The sequence below is a fragment of the Drosophila tropicalis genome, unplaced genomic scaffold, assembly GCF_018151085.1.
Source record: "Drosophila tropicalis isolate 14030-0801.00 unplaced genomic scaffold, ASM1815108v1 contig_845, whole genome shotgun sequence".
NCBI lineage: Eukaryota > Metazoa > Arthropoda > Insecta > Diptera > Drosophilidae > Drosophila > Drosophila tropicalis.
The window spans coordinates 3,760,800-3,782,495 of NW_027173338.1; the positions used below are offsets into that span (position 1 = coordinate 3,760,800).

A 21,696-nucleotide genomic window follows, 5' to 3' on the forward strand; every position below is an offset into this window, starting at 1 on the left:
TCGAGCCAGGCTCTAGCATCTTTGGCCACTAAATCTTGGCGAACTCCCCCCTTTACTTAGCCCTCTGTGATTTGCAACAATTGAGTGTGTGCGTGTGAGTGTATAAAATGTTGGTGGTTCCTTTCGCGCTTTTTTTTACTCAATATTTTTCGCTTTTTGTTAACAAATTGTTTATGCTCTTTCATATGGGCTTTTTAAATAGCAATTTTAGTTAAAGATATACGGTTGATAAATTTTGTAATTTTAGATTTCGGGTACTTAAAAAAAGGTCCTAGCAGGCACCTTTTTCGTTTGCAGCACTTTAAATACCTTAAGCACAAAGAAAGAGCATGAAAATTTCGACTTCACTTTTAGCTAACGTAATCGTTCTTTTTTTTATATTTTTTAATGAAATGTCAGCTAGTCATTTGGGCCATTTTTCATGTAGAGAAATTCAACAACAGTTACAACAGCAGCAACAGCAAACGACAACAACAACTGATTAACTTTTAACAACCATTTTTGCATTAAAACACAGTAAGAGCAACATTTTTGTGCGTTGCCTGGCATTTTGATAGACCATCGTAAATCATATAAGTCAGAGGGGCCATTTGCCCCATCCCCTTTTTCCTCTTTCTCGTATTTTCATTCCCACTTTCATCAGCCACTCCCCCGTATATATATAACCCTTTTTCCTAGTAACATTTACAGCTATGGCTGCAAGTTTGACATTTTGCTTTAGTTTATGTGATATTTCATATGTGATAAGCCACTGACATTTGGCCAGGGAGTCGGGAAAAGGGTTTGTCTATTATTATTTTATTCAATTCTTTTTTTATGGTTTGTTGTAACTAGCCCTTTCTCACTGGCCAGTGTCAAAGGGCAGGCGTTTGCATACCTTTTTGCAGTTCATTTAACTTGGGTGGGAGGCATAAAAGGAAAGAATGAAAAGGCAAGGAAAACAGAATTAGATGAACTAAGCAAAGTAAGTGATAACTAGAAAAGTAAGATAAAAAAAAAAAACACAAATACTGTCAAGTAAGAAGTTTCATTTAAGCCAACGAAAGCAGAAGTTGAGAAAAATAACTGCCATAAGAAGGATAAGCTGAATGAATAAGACTTGAAGACAAATTTTTTGGCCAACAATTAATTTGGAAAAAAAGAAAAGAAATAACGATCCAAGTTGTCCAAAATAAAACCCTTTTTTTTGTGGTCTTGCCTCATAATTGAAAGTGATGCAATTTTAAAGCAACCTTAAATAATTTTTTGTTTCTTTTTCAGAAAATAATGTCAACTAAAGTGTTGACAGTAATCTATGCTAACATTCATGTAAATTCTAGAATACATGCATGAAATGATTTTTGATTGCTTTTTCTTTGTCCTTTACCTTTGTCTAGAAACTGAAAAATGGCCAGCTTTTTGGCATACTGGCGACAAGTTGAAATAATTTTTCATTTGCACAGGCAAGCTATCCTCTCCACCTTTTGATCGTACCCCAACTCTACTCAATTGTTTTGCGCGATTTATGCCACATGTCAAACCATCCGACTAACTCTCTAAGCCAAACCCTCATTCTCTTCATGACAGATAACTGAAAACTTTTTGCGCGTAGCCCCCCATAAAAAAAAAGAAAGTAAACAAACGAAAAAAGAAGTTCCTTAAAGCGAAAAATCGACTTGTTGATATCCTGTTTTTTCATCAGCTTTTCTCTAAATGGGTAAAATTTGCCGCTTAAGTAAACAACTTTTGGTTTGCACCATGAAACATCGATTATGTGGCAAATGTTCCCTACATTACATTCAAAAAGTGTGAGGAAATGAAAGTTTTTAAATTGACTAGCACCTGAAGAATGTGCATTAAGTATAGAAAAAGTTGAATGGGGTTTAACGAATTTTTCTTTACGATTTAGAAAAAATTATTCAGTAAGTGAAATCATTGCAATATTCGTTATATATAGGGTATTTAAAAAATATTCCAAGACTGTAGGTTGTCTTTTTTGTTTTCATGTGTGACAAGCTCAAAGCAAATGCAAAACTTTGTTACACATGTAATGAAAAAAATAAATAAATGAAGAATAACCACAGGTCTTAAAAAGAAACTGTGCGTGTGTATGTGTGTGTGTGCATGTATGACGGAGAAAGGTTTTCGACTGTCGTCTCTATCACTTCTCTTCTTGTGTTTCTGTTTCTGATAAGAACGTGTGACACAATTGCCTCGATTTACAACTGACGACTGTCGCCTGGCTAAGGCTAAGCCACGCGCCAAAGTTGAGATATCAAAAGGCAAATGCAAACAAGACAAATAAACAGACAACAAACAAACAAATGAACGAAAACACAAACAAACAAATAAATATGCAAACAAAAACAATATAACAAAAAAAAAACCCCCTCAGATGGGAGAAGAGGAAACAAAGACATATCGTAAGTGGCATCGTATGTCAAGTCGTGTCAAGTGCACGACAAGGTGTGTCAGTTGAACCACGAACCACCATCACCCGATCCTGCTCCTGCTCCTACTCCTGCTCAACTTCCATCCACCCAAAGTTCAGTTTGCCCATTCCATCTAATTTGCCTGCCAGGCAAAATTTCACATCATGAAATATGTTTGATTAAGTTGTAGGCATTTGCCTGTTGAAGTGCAAAATATTTCACTTTGGCATACAAGATGAGACCTTCTGTTTGTTGTTGGTAATTTTAAAGTTTTGTATACGAGGTTTGGCACAAGGGTTTACGAAAATATATTGAATGTTTTCTTACTATATTGTTCAAAAACCCATAACATGCCCCTCGCATATCCATACATACATTCATATGTATGTATGTGTTTGGTGGCAGCATTTATTATTTAGAAATCACAAAAATAACCGCAGACTTTGGTCGACTTCGTTCTCTTGGCTTGACTCTCTTGTTCTGTTTGTTTGCCATGTTGGATCAGGGCATGCCCCGGCATTGCCTTGTCTTGGCTGCTGCATAACAAAGCACTTAGCAATGCAGTTGGTAAACGAGAAACAAAAAAAAAAAAGTAAAATGAAATGAAAAAATTTTTATTCAGGACACAAGAGGACAAAAAAGTGCAGCCGGTTTAACCAAACAAAAGAAGCGCCCACAGAAGTATGCTTTAAAATATTTCTCAAAAATAAAACCAACATTGCCTGCTCATGACTGGGGGATGCACATAATACATTCGCTGTGTACGTATGGTTGCACATGAAATAGTGAATAGAACTGGGGTCTATTTGATGTTTAGATTAAGCTGACAACGGCAAATAATTCTAGGTCAAATGTCAAAGGGGCACACAGTTTTTCATTTGAAATTGTTACTTTATCTCATTTTATTGTTACAAAATACTGTGGAATTGAAAAACGGAAAAGTAAACTAAAATTATACTAAAGCATCACAGAAACTAAACTTGATTAACAAATAATTTTAAACACTACAAAAGGAATACAAATAGAAATTTGCACATTTGCGCTCTTTTCCCTAGCCTCTTCTTCTTTGCCTTTGCATAACGATAAACCATTTCTCCTCATTTCTAATGTCAACTATTAAGCTAGCAAAAAGGAGGGAAAAAGTGTTATGCGCCATCTCATATCGTTTACATACATACACACATACATATGTATATATGTAAGACTGCTAGCTTAGTGTCTCGCTATCGCATATATCCACAATTCACATATAGCCCAACCGACCATATGGTGTTGGTTGTGTATAAGCCGCTTCCCTTAGTCATTTTTGATGGGCTCCACTGCAATGCGTCAAAAACGTTTTCTCATCGTCATTTTCGGTGCAACACAACACACTCTCTACACTCCCCAGCAGCGTTTGCATCGTTTGCTGTTATTATGATGAACTTCAATCTAAATACATATAGACACACTCATACAGAGTCTTGTCGCTCTAAAGAAATTCCATGTTAAACATGCGACTACTGCGCTGCATATACAAAATTGCAATTTCACTTTTTTTCCTCGGCCCTTCTTTTTTCCGTCGTCGTCCTCAGCGGGATGTGGAAAGGAAACCAATAAATGTTCAATTTTTTTAAGTCGCATCCAATTTTATTTAACGTCATTACATTTGAAACTTTAATACGACGACAAAAAAAACAAAGAGAGAAGACAAGTAAAAAAGGGGGGAAAAAGTATAAAACGCAAACCGGAAAACTAAAAAGAAATGGTAAGAGCAGGTGTAGACGGAGGCGGTCGATATAGTGTGATGGCTAAGGTAAGGTTGCTGTCATCTAACCAAAAATGTTTGAATTTAGTTTCGATCAATTTCAAATTGAATTATAAAAGAAATTGTGGCCGAAATATTGAATGGTTATTTGCATTTGATATGACTTTAGTATTATTCGGCTAAAATGGATAACTTTATAATCTGCATCTATCTAGTAGTAAAAGCCTTTTCCAACCTTCCCATTTTGGATTTTTGTTTAAAAATTCTATAGCTATATACAGATATAAAAAGTCCAGTACTGGTCTCTAGGACATTTTCGTGCTTGCATACTGCACTTTCGTTTTCCCTTTCATTTCCAGTCATTTGTCAAAAGTCACTTCTTGTGTAGTCCTTACTATATTAAACTTGGCTAATCTCAAAAAAAAAAAAAAAAAAAAAAAATATTGGAAAATAGAAAATTGATTTTCCCTTTAACCTACCAACCAATCATCATTTTGCTAGCTAAGCCTATTCTGCACATTTGATTAAGCCAAATCTGATAGCCTTGGCCACGTTCATTTCTCCTCTCTTTCGTGTTTTTTTCCCCTAAATTTTTCAATTTAGTTGCAACAATTTTCTGGCCAGGTTTTTTAGCTTTTCCCCTCTCCTTGTTGAGTTGTATTATATATTTCTATGGTAGCCAGCAAAACGATGACGACAACGACGACTTTTTGATATTTACGTGTGGTTACACACACGCGACTCTGCCTGACTGCCTGCAATCTTCCTCTTCCGTTAGTCCTCTCTTCGTTGCATCATACCTCCTCTCCTCAGTTATATTGCTAGCACTCATAAGAGTAAGTTGAAATGAACGAGTAAGTGCCTCATATCGTAAAATATTTTTGCAATTTTGCTTGGCCACTTTATATGTTTCTCATTCTTTTTTTTTTTCATCCATTTTTACTTTTTGCCCTTCTCTCAACCACAAATCATATTAACTTGAAATTGAGAGCCAGTAGAAAAGCATATGTGTGTGGAGTAAAACGGAATATATAAAAGGATGTATGCATTTAATTGCTCTTCATTTCAAACATATATTTTTAGGGATACTTTGGTTCTAATGTTGTCACAGGTGAAGCTAATTTTAATTTAAAATAAATCTCTGTATAAATGGCTCCTTATAAAAAGAGAGCATCATTGAGTCGCAGCAAAACTACACCAGCAAAAGTTCCACTTTGACCTTCTTCTATTCTTCTTCAGTTGGACTTTAAAATAGACTAACTATTGTAATTTAAATTTAATTTGTCTTCGTTTTTTCTTTATTTGAGCAGCAATTCGGCTAACTAAGAAAGATTTCTTTAAAGAAGAAAACAAGTTCATATTTCTTTTTCAAATTCACACATTTCTTGAAAATTTACTTTTTTTCTAAAGGTCTGGTAACAAGTAGGAATGTGGCTAAAAGTTTACCACAAATGATCCAAATTGAAGCCACAAACTTGATAAATTGACAGTCTCTAATGTTAGTTTTGGAACGAAGCTTATCAAGTCACATATTAGCATAACTTGATGTAATTTCTTCCTGTTAGTTACCATCTCAAGTTTTAAAAACATTTTGTTTCTTTCATTTTTGTGTTCTATGGTTTTTATGGCCAGCTCTTTTGTCATATATTAGGTACAAAACAGCTCTAAGCCCAATAACTTTCAGGAACACACACACACACACATACAGCAAGAGAAAGAGAGAGAGCCATAAGGAAGCAGAGAGTATGTCCTGGGTCCTTTATTCTGGAGCACAGCTTGGTGCCATTGCTGCATTGCTGCAGGGGCTAGCAGCAGCAACAGCAAAAATTTCCCCATTTAAACTTTTCGCTACTGTAGAATTTTCATTATTAATATGACTTTTTAGGCAAACCGCAAACGGCGCCAAGTGCCTGCCGGGTGGCATAGTGGACCGTCTGACCAGGATACTATGTTAGGTAGTAAAAGGAGATGCCGCCTGCAGTTGGCCAGTTAAACGCGCCCAGTGTATTGTCAATGTTTGTCTATGCTGGGCACATACATATACATATATACACACACACTCATATAAAGGGTGCGGGAAAGAGAGACAAAAACTAAACTAGGCAAAGGATAAAGTTTGGTTTCCCCCTTTTTATTTTTTGGTTGCGCCGTTTGACTTTGCAACAAGTGCATGAAGGCAACGTGGCACAAGTAAGAGGGACATTGTCCAGCTCTGTTTTAATCAAGCTCAACTAATGGTCCAGCAACTATAGGTAAGTCCCCACCCAATGCTCATCTTTTCTGTCACAGGGAAATAGCCTAACCGTAACCAGCAAAGCCGCTTATTACTATAAAGTGAGATTAATGAATCGCGCCGCTGTCTTCCGTTGCCAACGTTTCGTTGTCCATGTCCTTTGCCAACGCCATAGTCATCGTTTCCGTGGTTGTCCTCATCCTGTGGTGTCCCTTTTTTTTGGGGCTGGCAATTAATGAAATTTATTTGTGCCTCCACCATGGATTTTGGGCATATTGTTCGAGCTACTCCGGTAGCTCCGGTGCGGTGAAAACTAAATTTAAAAGCAAATTGTTTCGAGTCTTTGGCTGTTTTTGTTTCTCTGGCGCCGTTGCTGCTGACGTAGATTGGCTCCAGATGATTTTATTGCAATTTGCAACTGAAAACGTTGCGGTAACACAGAAAACCATAAGCTACCTAAGGCTATTTCATTAGAGCAGTCTAGACAATGCCAGATGAGCAAGCAATCGCCTACTACAGATCACTAATGAATTACTAATTAAATGACTAAAAGGGAAGTGCTTGCAATTAAAATATACTGTAAAGTAAAGATACTACTAAAAGAAATTACCAACCATGTTTAAATATTTGACTATATTGAAATCTATTAAAAATATATACTTATATATAAGCAATACACTTCTTTTTTCGGCTAAAGTAGGTTGTAATTTCCAACTGGTTGTAGCGTTGAAGTGGTGGTAACTTTAACTAAATTGATATAAATTTCAACATAAATGAAGTAAAAATTATAATTTGTTAACTTTCGATATAAGGTGATAGATACCTACTCATTTCTGTCAACCTGAAGCAATTAATTGCTTTTACGGGAAAAAAAGGAGCATCAGGCATATGAGGAAAAAGAAAAATGATGCAGCCTGATGTCAGAGTATTTGCAGGCACAAACAAAAAGGAATGTACATGTATGTATGTATGTATGTATGTATGAATATACATAATGTTATTATTTCATTTTCGAGCGGCTTCCGGTTAAAGTTTTTAGTGTGATAAATCTCAATGCAAAAATTTATTTGCATAAAACGCCGCACGATGGCGATGCCAATAAAGAGCATCATGCCCACATATGCTTGTGGAAATGCAGGTGGCAAAAATGGGGAGAGGAATGATGTAGGCGATATCCTAGAGCTAGGGAGAGCGGCAGCGGACAGGACAAGCACGTTTGAGTTTCACGTGAAAGCATTTTTAATCAAAATTCCCAACAGGCTAAAGCAGCACGAGATCAAAAACACTTGCCACTATGTGAGTGTGTGGGTGTGTTTGAAAAGGTGTATGTTGCTCTTATTACTTCTCGCCACAAAAGCCGCCGCCGCTGCCGACGCCGCCTTCTGGTACACACCTAACCAGGTGTGTACGTAGGAGGCTTCAGCTAGATTGCAACACCTGCAAATAACGTGACTCTGTCTCATAGCAATATCTTGGCTACAGAAGTGGGCGTGGTAACTTGCAGTAAATCCTTTTTCTTTCCCTCACCTCCTTTTACTTATACATATATATATATATATATATATATATATATGTATCTTCTTTATCCATTTTTGTGTGCAGTTTTATGCACTGGAAACCGCGCGTTGTGAAATTTTTTGACATGTTTGTTTTTATACCCTTGCAAAAAGGGTATATTAATTTTGGTCAGAAGTGTGCAACGCATAGAACGAAGCATCTCCGACCATACAAAGTATATATATTCTTGATCAGCACGACGAGACGAGTTCAAATAGCCATGTCCGTCCGTCCGTCCGTCCGTCCGTCCGTCTGGATCAACGCAAACTCCTCCTAGACCGTAAGAGCTACAGAGCTGAAATTTTGCACGTAGGCTTGTATATACTGCAGGCGTTGTATATCTCGGATTCAGCCGGATCGGACCACTATATCATATAGCTCCCATACAAACCCCAAAGTCACGAACAGTGACTTTTCTCAATAACTTCGTTATTTTCTATGCTATTATCGTGAAACTTAATATTAGAGAGTTTACTACGCCTATAAGCGACTATGCCAAATTTGATCAAGATCGGGTGACTATATCATATAGCTCCCATACAAACGGCCAAGTCACGAACAGTGACTTTCTCAATAACTTCGTTATTTTCTGAGCTATTGTCGTGAAACTTAATATTAGGGAGTTTACTACGCCTATAAGCGACTATGCCAAATTTGATCAAGATCGGGTGACTATATAATATAGCTCCCATACAAACGGCCAAGTCACGAACAGTGACTTTCTCAATACCTTCGTTATTTTCTGAGCTATTGTCGTGAAACTTAATATTAGAGAGTTTACTACGCCTATAAGCGACAATGCCAAATTTGATCAAGATCAGGTGACTATATCATATAGCTCCCATAGGAACGATTGGTTGAAAACAGCGACTTTTGTAAATAACTTCGTTACTTTTAACGCGATTGCTTTTAAATTAAACATTTCTTAATTTAATATATATGTTAATGACTGTGCCGAATTTGATAAAGATCGGGTGACTATATCATATAGTTCCCATAGGAACGATCGGTGGAAAACAGTTACTTTGATCAATATCTTCGTTATTTCCTATGATTGTAGGCCTTTCTTTCTCAAGCTTAAGCCTTTTTAGATAAAACGTTCTTCCACATTGATGGCTAATAGGTAAGGATAGAGTTACCAAAAAAGTTGCAAGGGTATACAAACTTTGACGCGGTCGAAGTTAGCCCCGGCCCTCTGGTTTATGCAAATATCGAAATAAAGATTAGTTTTTCCCCTCTCTATGTCTCACAACTCGCTTGCAGCATCATGGCAAATAAATCCTACTGAGAAGGGCGTTCTCTCTTCTACATGCTTCTCCAATGCTCATACACTTTCACTCTGATTCTGACTCTGACTCTGTGTGGTTGTGTGCTTGTGTGTGTATATATGTATTTATGTTCTAAACGTTTAACTAACTGGCGGCGTTAGTCTTTGCGATTTAGTGCTAATGTGGGCAGCAAAAGATAGGGTAGAGTAAACTCCACTAGCTTCTTCATATTCATCTCCTTCTCCTCTTTGCTTATGCTAGTAAAATTTACTGTTTACAATTTGTTGGCTGATTGCTACTCCCTCATACCCTTCGTGTCTCCCACCCTGCCTTCCGCAATCTATAGCTCTTTCTTTCTGGGTATGTACGTAAAACATTTTCACTAAAATTTATTGCATGCGATATTTTTTTTCTTTTAGCTTTTAGTGTACTTATTTTAATACCAGCTGCATTATTATTTTTGTGTTTTTTTACATCTATCTGCCATCTACAACATTTAGTCAGTCTTAGAGATTTGCACTTTGGTTAAGGTATAAAGAAAACTATTGATTAACCTAGGTTCAGAATGTATCAAGAATAATTCAATTGTCGTACCACTCGGAAATATAATTTTAACGAATTTCTAGTAATAACATTTTAGATTTCAGGTAGATTTTGGCAATGTTTAACTATAAAAGAAAAATGTTTTATTTTTCACTTTTTTACTATTTCTGTGCCATTTGGAAAGAGAAACTCGGGAATTTTAATTACCTATGTATGAAAATTGCGGTGTGGAAAAGTTTTTTTTTGCCCCGGCCATATTAATGGCCTTCTATGGGTTATAAAAATAAAACGCTTTTTTTTCTTTCTTTTCTAGTCACAATCTATGGAAGTTTTTACCTTGGCCTAACAATTAGGTAAAATTCCCTTTCTACTACTGCAAGCGTTTTGAAATATTCGAAAACTTTTACCTTCAATTCAGCTTGTAGTTTAGACGTCCTTTCTAAACTACACTAATTACTTCCCCTCGTTTATATGCGAGTTTATGTTACTTTGTTATTGTTGCTTGTGTTTTTGCGGTTGTTGTTGTTGGTGTTGTTGCTTTTGCAGGTCTATCAACGAGCGTTGCAACCAGCCACAAATCAAATGCACACCAATTACCTGGCGCCAGGTTGCACATAGAGCATAATCAACTGGCATAATTAACAACTAAAAATGCAAAAGGACGAGTGAGCGAGTGTATCAACAAAAATATGTTCCCTTTTTTTCACTTCTTTCATTTTTTGTTGTTGTTGTTGATGTTGATGTTGTTTTTTTGTGTTTTTTTTTTCACCTGGCCCTGTGCAATTTTCACACATTTTGCGGTTCGCTTTGGCGGCCTCATAAACAACAACAAGCCAACCAAACACCAAAACAACTAGGTAAAACAACAGCCACAACTACAACAAACAAGCTAATATAGCTACTAGACAGTAGTAAATTATAAGTTGGAAAATCTCCTCTAGCTAAAGTAGTGCACATTACTCATATGCCGCGTACATAAATTTTCCGCCATTACCTTTAGGGAAGAGAAATGAGGAGGTGGCATATTTTAAATGGTAGTTGCCCAAAGAGGCCAAAACGGGGGGCTGGGTAATTATTTTCCGTTTACAAAATGATTGCCAAAACACCTGGACGAAAATAAATTTGATTTGTCTGTTGTGTAAATACATATACGTAAAAAGAAACAAATTTACTGAATTAAAGATTAAAGATTTATTATTTATTAACTTTGTTTATAACCTCAATTTCTGATGTATCTTTAAAGGGTCTAAATTAGGTTCTAGTTAATTAATATATTTAGTTTTAGTTTCTAAAATTTTGATTATATTTTAATTAAGAAATTTGTAGAAGCATTTTGTATTGCCTACTTTTCTGGGCAACGTCCATTGCTTTCGCTAGACTATAACGACATTTGTAGAGGAAAGAAAGGAATCAAACACATTCGTCTGGTTTTCTCAATACAGTGAATACCTTAATAGCGGCCAATGATAGTATGCAAAACGAATTAATTGAGCTTAAGAATTTACTTCACTTTCTCTTTTAGTTAACCTTCTCTCTAACTTTCTAAAAATTCCTAAAAGTAAAAAAAACATTTACTTTAACTTCAAATACTTCTTATTATTGCGATGGAACTCTTTGATCTTTGTAAAATTGATTGACTTTAGATTTTAAAGCTTTTTACGTTCAATGGACATATATATGTACCCTAGTTAAACAAAATACTCTTTACATAAGAGCTAACAAATAATAAATTGCCTTAACTTCTGTAGCATATTTAATTGATCGAAGTTATTCTTTTATTTTTTTTACTAAAATCTAATTAGAATTTTCTTTAGCTTGCACACACACACACACAAAGGAAAAAACAATTTCTAGTCCTTTTTTGCGTTTTGCACAAAAATAAAAGGGGAGAAAAAAGCAAATTTATTATTGATTTACCACAGATCCCATGCCATCGCCCAAAATAACTCCCTTTTAGAATTGCTGGGCAAACTTTTTGCTGTTTATAATTTAGTGCAAAATTATAAATACTTTGCCAGTGACTTGACTTTGGCTGGGCTTGCGTGGCTCAGTTTAAGCAAATTAGTTCAATTGCCAGATATTCGCATCTCCTCTCTCTCTCTCTGTCTTTCTATTTTTGCTATTTTTTTTTGGCATAGACTTGATTAGGCTTAGAAGGAGAGAGATAGAAAGTTAAAGGGAGTGAAAGGGATGAGTGTAAAGGAAAGCAAAAACTTTATCCTTTGCACAGTTGTAAATAAGCAAAAGTAAATTTTGGCAAGTAATTTAAGCCACACAAACAAGCTGGCAAACAACTTTGCACCAAAAAGCCCACCCAAAAACCGAAACTCAACCCAATCTAACCCAACCCAATGTACAATGATCCCCAGGGAGATGAAAAGTTGCCATTTACGCCAAGGCATGTAAAGTTCTTTACCCAGTTTTAATTCAAAATCAATGTATGAACTTTGTTTACACATTACGCCGCAGCGAACTTTTGATGTCCCATCCATAAAAGCAACAAAATAGAAAAAAAAAACCTTAACAAACTAGAGTAGAAGGAAATTCTCTGGCACTTACCTTCATAGATGGTTAAAGTTGCATCTGCGGATACAGCATCGCCAACACCATTCTCGGCCACACATTCATATGGAGCATCATCACGTCCAGCACGAACTGGCTCAATTCTTAATATAGATATGCCTCCTGGTTGTTCCAGCACAGTATATCGTGATTGTGTCCCTGCAAATTATCGCAAAAGTGGTATTATTAGTTATAGAGCTGTAGATATAGTTAAATAAAGTAGTTCTTTGGGCTTAGTCATAAAATCAAATTAAAGCATTTTACTGTATTATTATAGAACCAAATCGTACCATTTGTTATGGAATTATTTATGTATTTGTATAGAAAAGTCTATCAGTTCTTTGTGCTAAGTCATAGAATCCAATTAGAGTATTTAAGTGACAAGCAATAGAACTTTAAGTAGTCAGATTGAATTGTAATATGTACCTTCTGAATCATATCTGACAAATCGTCTGTCTTAAGCATTTAATATGTCTTTAAAATTATTTAATAGAATCATATTCAAACTAAATTGTGAGTATGTACTTATTTAAAACTTACCTGAAACTTTTTTACTGTTCTTGCGCCAGACTATCGATGGCGGCGGATCACCACGGGCCGCACAATAGAAACTTGCCACTCCGCCCACACGAACGCCCTGGTTTTGTGGCTTCCTGATGATCTCCGGTGGATCTGTGAAAGTTAGTTAAAAGAACGAGACAATGCAATGGTTAGCCACGAAGTCTTTCAAGTTTTTGCCAAGAGAGAAAAAGAGATTATAACAAAGACCATCACGATGGCTGGCTGTCTGTCTGCTGCTTGCTTGGGCATCCATTCACTGTATGCTAAACTTGAGAAATTTTTAGTAGTCAGGCTTTCACAACGTGAAGTTTTTGAGTAAAGGGGGAAACTTTAGACCAAATGCTGCCATAATCAATAAATAGCTTTTGCTTTGGCTTGTTTTAAGAAGATATTTGGACTAAAAATTTAAATTTTAAAGTGTACTCAAAGATTGAATATATTTTTTATTGAATTCTATTTGAATTTCAGTTAGAACTTTGAAGAGATCTCTTCCTGGTCTAAACAATGTGTCAAAATTGGTTTAAGTTTTTTTTTTTTTTAAAGCCAGTGAAATGCATATAAGCCATATTCCCTTTGTATTCCACGATTTTATTCCATGAAGTTTTCTTTTGGGTTTATTTTTTTACCATTTACTTGCTACGAGTATGAGAATGTGTGTGTGTGTTTTGTATATTTTTTACATATTTGTCACAATATGCTGTCAATACAACGTCGCACGTTGTTTGCACACACACCCACACACACATAGATATGCACGTACGTGCCACACTCACACAAAATTGCATATACATATGTATGTATATATATGTATGTATATATACAAAAAAAGTTTAAAAAATAAACGAAAACGAAAAGAGGGAAAAACTGTCGGCGAGGACATCTGTGTGTGCGGCATTAAAAATCTGGCAAAAATCACGAAACGTTAAACAAGCAACAAAATATTGTCATGTGCAATATGCATATGTGCAGCAGCAACATCACCAGCAACAGCATCAGCGACCGTATGTCCTGTTGTCCTTTACTGTTCGATCGAACCGTAACGTAAAGTAGTTTACCCAACATATCAATTCGATTTATGATGATTTCGTTTTGTATATTTTTTTTTTTTTTTTTATTTTTTACTTTTTTGTTTCCTTTTGATTGAAAATTAAATATATTACGCATTGCTCCACATCGATGACGAGAGTGGTGGCCCTTATGATGGCCACCTAAAAAAACAACGACAACAAAAACAAGCAAATTTTTGCTTCCATTTTGTAACCCAAAACTTACGTGTCAGATATTGTATATAAGGGAAATCCGAAAAATTTGCATCTGTAATATACGGGCGGGTTAGTGATTGCGCACACAAACGCGACGAATTACAAAACGGTTCGGAAATTGTTATTTTCACGCGATTTTCATATATAGATATATTTGATTTGATTTCAATTTCTAATAACATTGCCGGTTTATTAGTTGAAAATCTTTTATTTATATTGATTTTAGGTTATTTATATTTTGTATATTCGTATATTTGGTTACTGGGCTTAAAATTTGAGCTAAACTAATATAAACTAAATTTAAATTTATTAAGTAACAACTGATTTGGTAAGGTTTTGTAGAATTTGTTGAACCCTTTATGAATATTAAACTTATATTATATAATTTATATATTTGAAAAATAAATCTTAATCCTTACTTAAATACATATACATACATACATATATGTTTATTAATGAAAGACTAAGAATTATTGTTACTTATTTTAATCTAACATAAGATTATCTAAATCAGAATTTTAATAAGGATTAAAGTTATCTTTACAATATTAGAATCTTGATTTTGATTTCATTGGCGCTCTCTAAATTAAGTAAGTTAAGTTAATCAAGTTCTGTCCTTCTAATTTTTATTTAAAGAAAGCTTAAGAGTTTGAATTGGATTACGAAGCATTAAAATTAAACTTTACGACACTTAATTCAACAAGACAAATATATTATAATAATAATTCATTTTTTTTTTTTATTATCTATGTAGAGAAATATCTTTCAATTCCTTTTGTATAAAATACAAATGTATTATCAATTGGCTTTTAATAACTTAACATTATTGTCTAATTTTTCCATCAAAAGATTCCAAATTCAACATTTTACTAACGTAAAAACATTCTTTTTCCAAAGCAATTATTCAGTATCCATTAGCTTTTCAAAATTGTAATCCACAAAACAAATATCAATAACATTTTCTCTTTTACTACAACTATCAAACAAATGAAAATCCAGTTTAGCTTTTGACAAAAATGCAAAAAGTTTTGTCCAGCTTATTTCCAACAAAGAGTCTGTAAAGTGAGGGGGAGCACAAGATACTAACTACTAACTCAATAGCTAATCATAGTCCCAAAAAAAGCCATTGGCAATGGGTAATGGAAATGACAAAAAAAAAAACAAAGGCATACCATACAAAAAAAAAATAGTTCAACAATAAAATATGAAAAATCAAAAATAATATTTGGAACTGCATTGTGGTTGGGTACAATGTTGTACTTGTTTTAAGGCATTTTCCTTCTTTTTTTTTTTTTTTTTGTTTTTGATTTTGGTCAGCAACTTTTCTGCCAATTTTGTTTTGCCTTGCCTTAAAACTCGAAATCATTTAGCAAGTTTCATTTTTATTTTAGGGTTTAAACTTTTGCCTTGACAACTTTGCGAAAAGATATACATATGTACATATATACATTAAATACATATATTTTATTTGTATAGTATATAAGGAGAGAGAGAGAGAGAGAGAGACACACACAGAGAGTAAGGAAGGATGGAAGTTAACGAAAAAGGAAGACATAGAAGAATACGTGCTTGACCCACAAAAGTTTCCTGTGTCAATTTGTTAGTTCTGGAAATTTAAAGTCTTAATTAAGGCAAAGTTGATGTAAGATACATAGAAAATATCTATATCATATCAAGGTTAAAAAGTAAAAAAAAGGTTTAGTTTAGTCTATTATACATACATATATTAATATATGTACTCTATGTAATTTGTAATAACCCATAATAAAACAGTTTTATTGTGGATTATATTTGAAAATTTTGAACTAAAGGGTTCATATGCCCAAACTAGCTTTTGTTATTTCCATTCTAAACTCTAAACTCTGAATTGCACTCTTCTTTAGAAAACAGTACCGAAAACGCCATGTCGATGACACACCTAACAGTCCGGCCCTGATCACTGAAAGTAATCCGAAAAACATTTGCTAAAAGATTTGTATACCACAATTTACGCATACTAAAAATTGGTGTTATTTTCCTTTTTTTCGCCTTAGCTGAAGCTCATTATAAAATAAAACCAAGAAGAAGTCTATCCCTCTTTTTCTCTCTTTCTCTTTTTCTGTATATGTCTCTATCTGACTGTGGCAAGATGAAGACGATTCGTCTGTGGATTTGCGTAGCACTTGAAAGCATTTTACGCTTACGTTAACAGTTTTTATAGCCCAGGCAGCAGCAATAAGCATATTGGTTTGTGGCTATAATGAGCTGGTGCTGCTGCTGCTCCTATTCCTACACGGAGCAAGAGATGCAAAAGCAAATTCTCAGTAAAAATTTCTTTTGATTCCCTGTAACCGTTGAAGTTAAAGAGTATACTGAAATCACGCAGTAAAAGATGAAATGACTCAAGATCTCAGCCTTAAATTTCAAGTCCTGCCACGCCTTCTATCTTATAACTTTTGAAGATGCGAAAGTCCTTAACGTTAACTGAAATTTCATACCTGAAGAGTGTGTAAGCTTTAATAGAACTTAAAGCAGAAGTGAAAACTTTTGCTACAGGATATCTATAAGTCGTTGATATAGATTGCTTAGGTAATTTTTGTTTTTTACTTCTTTCTTTGCGCATTTGTAAAGTTTTATGTTTGCTTAAACAATTTGATGGCATAAAGAAGAGACAGAGAGACAGACAGACAGAGAAAAAAAACAGACGGACAAGCATACAGACAGACATACAAACAGACAGGCACTTCCGTGACGACTCATAAAAAGAATCAGCGTATCATTAAGGCCATAAAACTGGGATTTCTGTTTATTTGCTGGATTGTGCTTGTTGGTTCTAGAAATTTAAATAAATTTAATTATGTTTGCATTTGCGGTGTCTGTTGCTATCAGTTGCTATCTGGCAACGCTTCTGGCTTGTTACAAAGATTAAAGGCATAGCAAATGAAATTGGTAGATAGCATACAGGAAACACCAGGATACATATCCAATAACATGGCAGTGTGTTAGCCACCTTACCATTCATATGCTCTAAACTGCAACCAAGTTTTCCTTCTCCTTTTTTACTCTCTCTTTCTTGTTTTCTTTTTTCCCTATCGCGTGCAACTTTCTGCTGATTTTTCATTTCGCACATTTGACTTGGTAGAAGGCACACAAAAAAGGACAGGGGTAACAAATTGTAGTGAGAGAAGAAAGAAACCAGAGGGCCGGGGCTAACTTCGACCGCGTCAAAGTTTGTATACCCTTGCAACCTTTTGGTAACTCTTTCCTTACCTATCAATGTGGAAGAACGTTTTATCTAAAAAGGCTTAAGCTTGAGAAAGAAAGGCCTACAATCATAGGAAATAACGAAGATATTGATCAAAGTCACTGTTTTCCACCGATCGTTCCTATGGGAGCTATATGATATAGTCACCCGATCTTTATCAAATTCGACACAGCTTGTATAAGCCTACGTGCAAAATTTCAGCTCTTACGGTCTAGGAGGAGTTTGCGTTGATCCAGACGGACGGACGGACGGACGGACATGGCTAGTTGAACTCGTCTCGTCGTGCTGATCAAGAATATATATACTTTGTATGGTCGGAGATGCTTCGTTCTATGCGTTGCACACTTCTGACCAAAATTAATATACCCTTTTTGCAAGGGTATAAAAAGTAGGAAAAACTAGCATGGAGAGCAAACAATTTCGTTGTTGATATGTGCAAATTGATTTCAACGTTTGAAATGTGCAGTTATAGATACACACACACATCCACAGGAAGAGTGTGTCAGTGAGAGAGGGCGATATATAGAAACTAAACCCACGCCCACATCGAGCCAAAGGCACAAATACCAACACGCTCATTCAAGCAATTTATATGGAAATTAATACTAACATTTTTACTATAACCCTTGCAAAATATATATGTATTTGATATATGTATATATATAAAAATTGAAAACGAGAATAGCATTAAAAAAAAAAAAAAACGTTGAATTGATTTTGCTAAAAAAATATTCAGCCAACGTTTTGCCTCAAAGGCAGTGATGGAGTTTTTTTTTTAGAACTAAAGGGGTAGGTAGAGAATATTGTTTCAATTTCAGTTATCCGATAATCCGAAAGAATAATATTATTTGCTTTAAGAGCATTTCGATTATTCAGAGGTTAAATTAAAAAATGTTCATTTAAATCCCATGGTGATTGCAATTACAGGTTTGGCATATTGGTTGAAGGTAAAGTTGTTAGTTCGAAATTGACTTTAAAGTTTAAAAGATACTTGGACTTGGATTTACGAGCTATCACTTTTCAATTTACGAAAATAAAACATCTTTTGGCATATTCACAACTATCCCAATGGCTTAAACAAAACTTTTTTCCAATTAACAAAAGACTTTTCGAAATGCAAAAGTAAATTTGTAAAAGGCTGCAAGTTAATAGGATGCAAGAAACTTAAAACTCAAGGTAAAAGAGAAATAATTACTTTTTACAAACAAAGCCAATCAATTTTGTAGCTCAAACACAACCAGTTGCGTTTGTTAAGCCATTTGAGCTTATAGGCCCATTCTGAAAAAGGCTTTAACATTTTTTAGTTCACAGAAACCTAGTTCAGGCAAATCTGTAAATATCTCAATTTCTTAAATGTACATATGTTTTCAAATGCTTATGGAAAACCCTGCTCCTTCTACACCTCTGAAAGTATTTATGGTTCTCTCTTTTTTTCATTTCGTCTTTACTTTTTCTACTCCCAAACATTGTTAAATTTTGCCCATAACTTTTGGCCTTGTTTCCAATACGCCAAAATGCTCATAAAAATTGACCCCGTGTGGCATTTTTTTTCTTTTTCATGGGGAGTGAGCCGAATAAGTATTAGGCATATAAAATTTAGCATATGCTTTACAGAGAGATCCCTTAAAGTATGCAGCTGTTTTTTATGACTCGGCTGGCGGAATGAGAGGAAAAAATCCCTAGTTAGAAAATGGCAAAAAGTTTTAGACCCCTTTAGAAAATTTATGCTCAATGTGTACGACTTTTTAATAAGTGCAAAGTGCAAAGAGGGAGAAATTGTTCCTTTTTTTTCTTTTTGCCAAAAAACAATTTTTATAGCGAATAGAAAGTGGGGTCGGAGAGAATGGGAATGGAGGGGCATATAAGGGTTAGCCGCTGCTGATGGAAATGGAAATGAAATGCTTAAGCTGCAAATAGTCATAAGAGATGGAAGCTGTTAAGCTGCTTGCGAGGGCTGTATCTATGCAAGGAAGCTGCTGTGTTTGTGTGGGTGAGTGTGTGTGTGTACGAGTGTCACAACAGAAACTACTACTGGAAAAGTAGCTCAAACGTTGAGCATGAAGCAGTCGAAGTGATACAAGATGGTCTTCGTGTCCTATGTCCTCTCAGTCGTTTCCCCCTTGACTGACAGCTGCAATTCACCTGTCAGCATCAGGCAATGGCAATGGCAGCGGCGGTGGCAGAAGCATTTTCAACTGAATTGCATTGAAATACGATGCTAAATTTAACGATTCATTGCATTTTGCTATCCAACACTTCTTTTCTCAAAATTGCAACTCCCTCTCTCTCTCTCTCTCTCTCTCTCTATGTGTGTGTACAACCCACTCACTGGCCCCTCGAACCGTGCCTCATCTGTTACTTGTTGTATTTTTAATGCGGCAACTTTGCCAAAGCATTGCTAAATCTGCTGAGTCTGAGACTCTGGTTCGACGACTGGCTGACTGACTGCCTGCTTGCCTGGTTGCCTTCTTCTGCCTGGGCAAATAAAATACTTATAAAGTGCAAGAGGAATATAGTTTTACACTACCTACCCAAGTAACTTGACTTGCCTTTTCTTTACTACGGATTCGTCTTTCGCTTTCTTTTTTATTTTTTAGTTTTTATGGCCAACGCCCTGGTGTATGCAACTAAATTTTAATGTTACTTGAAAGAGTAATAAAAATAAACTTTACGCAAGTTGAGAACAACGCTTCGTCGCTTACAAAACGGAACAAAAAGCTGTGATTATGGCCCACTGCAAAATGAAATACAATAACAAAAACAATCGAAAATGCAATGTAAAATTTTAATTAAATTACTTTACAACAACAACGGCGGCAACAATTTGAACAAAGTGCAAAAAGCACTGAAATTGATAATCTGATCCCAAAAGAAAGTTACAACAACAAAAAATTGTAACGAAGGCCCAACCAACAATGTCAACGAAATTGTATTAAACAATTCATCATGAAATCGATAATCAAGTGTAAAAGAAGTAGGTGCAAACAAAAAAGGTAGCCAAGGCGAACAATTTTTGGGCCAGGCCTAAACACAAAAGCTCTATGGTCACTCAGCCATATAAATGATGCGGGCTAAAATGTTGACAGAGGCATCATTAATCAAAATTAGAAAATTGTGTGCCAGTTGGTCAAAGAAATTACATGATTTCAAACTTAAAAACCAAAAAAAAAAAACAGACACACAAACATAAAACTTTAAACTTGAAATGAAATTTAAGTTAACTTGTCTCAAACTACTGAAAACCCCTTCTCATTGCCTTTCTCTCTATTTCTCTTGCTTTCCACAATCAAAAGTCTAAAACTGCTAGGTTGAAGCGGGTTAGAGAATCTCTTCCCTTGGTCAAAAAAGGTAACTTTTTGGATTATTATGTAAATCTCTCAATCAACTGTCAACCCAAAACATATTTTTGCAATTCAATTAGATTTTGTTAGATTTCACTACAAAATAAGGGTAAATTCTTGGAACACGATGCGATATATGGGCGTATTATTTGGTAAAAGTTTGGGAAAATTTTCTAAAAATACATTTGTTTTTAAATTTATTAACAACAAAAAAGATTAAAAATTTATTCAAAAAAGGTTTAGAAAGGAACCATTATCATTTAAGCCGATTTGCATACATATTTTATTTACAAAATGTTCATTCTTATGATATTAAAAAAAACTGTTCTTTTATTTAAAAATCTTATTTACATTTAACAAATTCATTATATTAAATAAAATTGTTGAACAAATTTTGCAATTTACTTTGCATTTCTCTTTGTATTATTTAGAATTTTTATAAGTGCTTTGATTATAAAGTAAATATTTTATTTTCACATTTTATTTTAGTTAAGTTGTTTCTTCTTTGATTTGATTACGAAGCCCAACTAACTTTTTCATTCTCATAAAATGTAACAAAAAAAAAAAAAAAAACAAACTCTATGGTCAAAACCACATCTCAGTTTTAACCCACACACTTCAACCAAAAAATGACTTGGCAAACTTAGTGTTAAATTTTCTGACCAACTATTAGAAAATTCTGTCAACTATTTGCATGAGCCAGCAGGAACTGCAGGAAAAATTTTTACATGACATTTTAATATAATTAGTTTTTAGCTTCTAGCATAATGCAAAAGTGTGGTCAACAATTTTCAACACGTTCTATGGAGGCAGCAGAAAGAGAGCGGGCCAAATAGTTATGAAGGAAAAGCAAAAGTCGCCTAAAGGCTATATGTTTGGTGGAAGATAGTAGGAGTAGAGAAGGGAGTACAGAAAAGTTAACTTGACTGCGGTTTGCTCGACAACTATTTGAATTTGTGTGTGGGTG

At 34.8% G+C, this 21,696-nt stretch overlaps 1 protein-coding gene across 8 annotated transcripts in view; it reads right to left on the reverse strand.

The window, feature by feature from the left end:
• The window catches only part of Lar (tyrosine-protein phosphatase Lar), a 155,396-nt gene that overhangs the window by 64,113 nt on the left and 69,587 nt on the right, over positions 1-21,696 (reverse strand). For 7 of the 8 annotated variants that reach the window (XM_068295644.1, XM_068295646.1, XM_068295649.1 and 4 more), the window contains 3 exons: positions 14,155-14,196; positions 12,862-12,993; positions 12,319-12,480 (listed from right to left, as the gene is read on the reverse strand). In XM_068295644.1, the coding sequence (XP_068151745.1) occupies positions 12,319-12,480; positions 12,862-12,993; positions 14,155-14,196 (336 nt within the window). The remainder of the gene's footprint in view (positions 1-12,318; positions 12,481-12,861; positions 12,994-14,154; positions 14,197-21,696) is intronic. The other variant, XM_068295648.1, reaches the window with a different exon arrangement.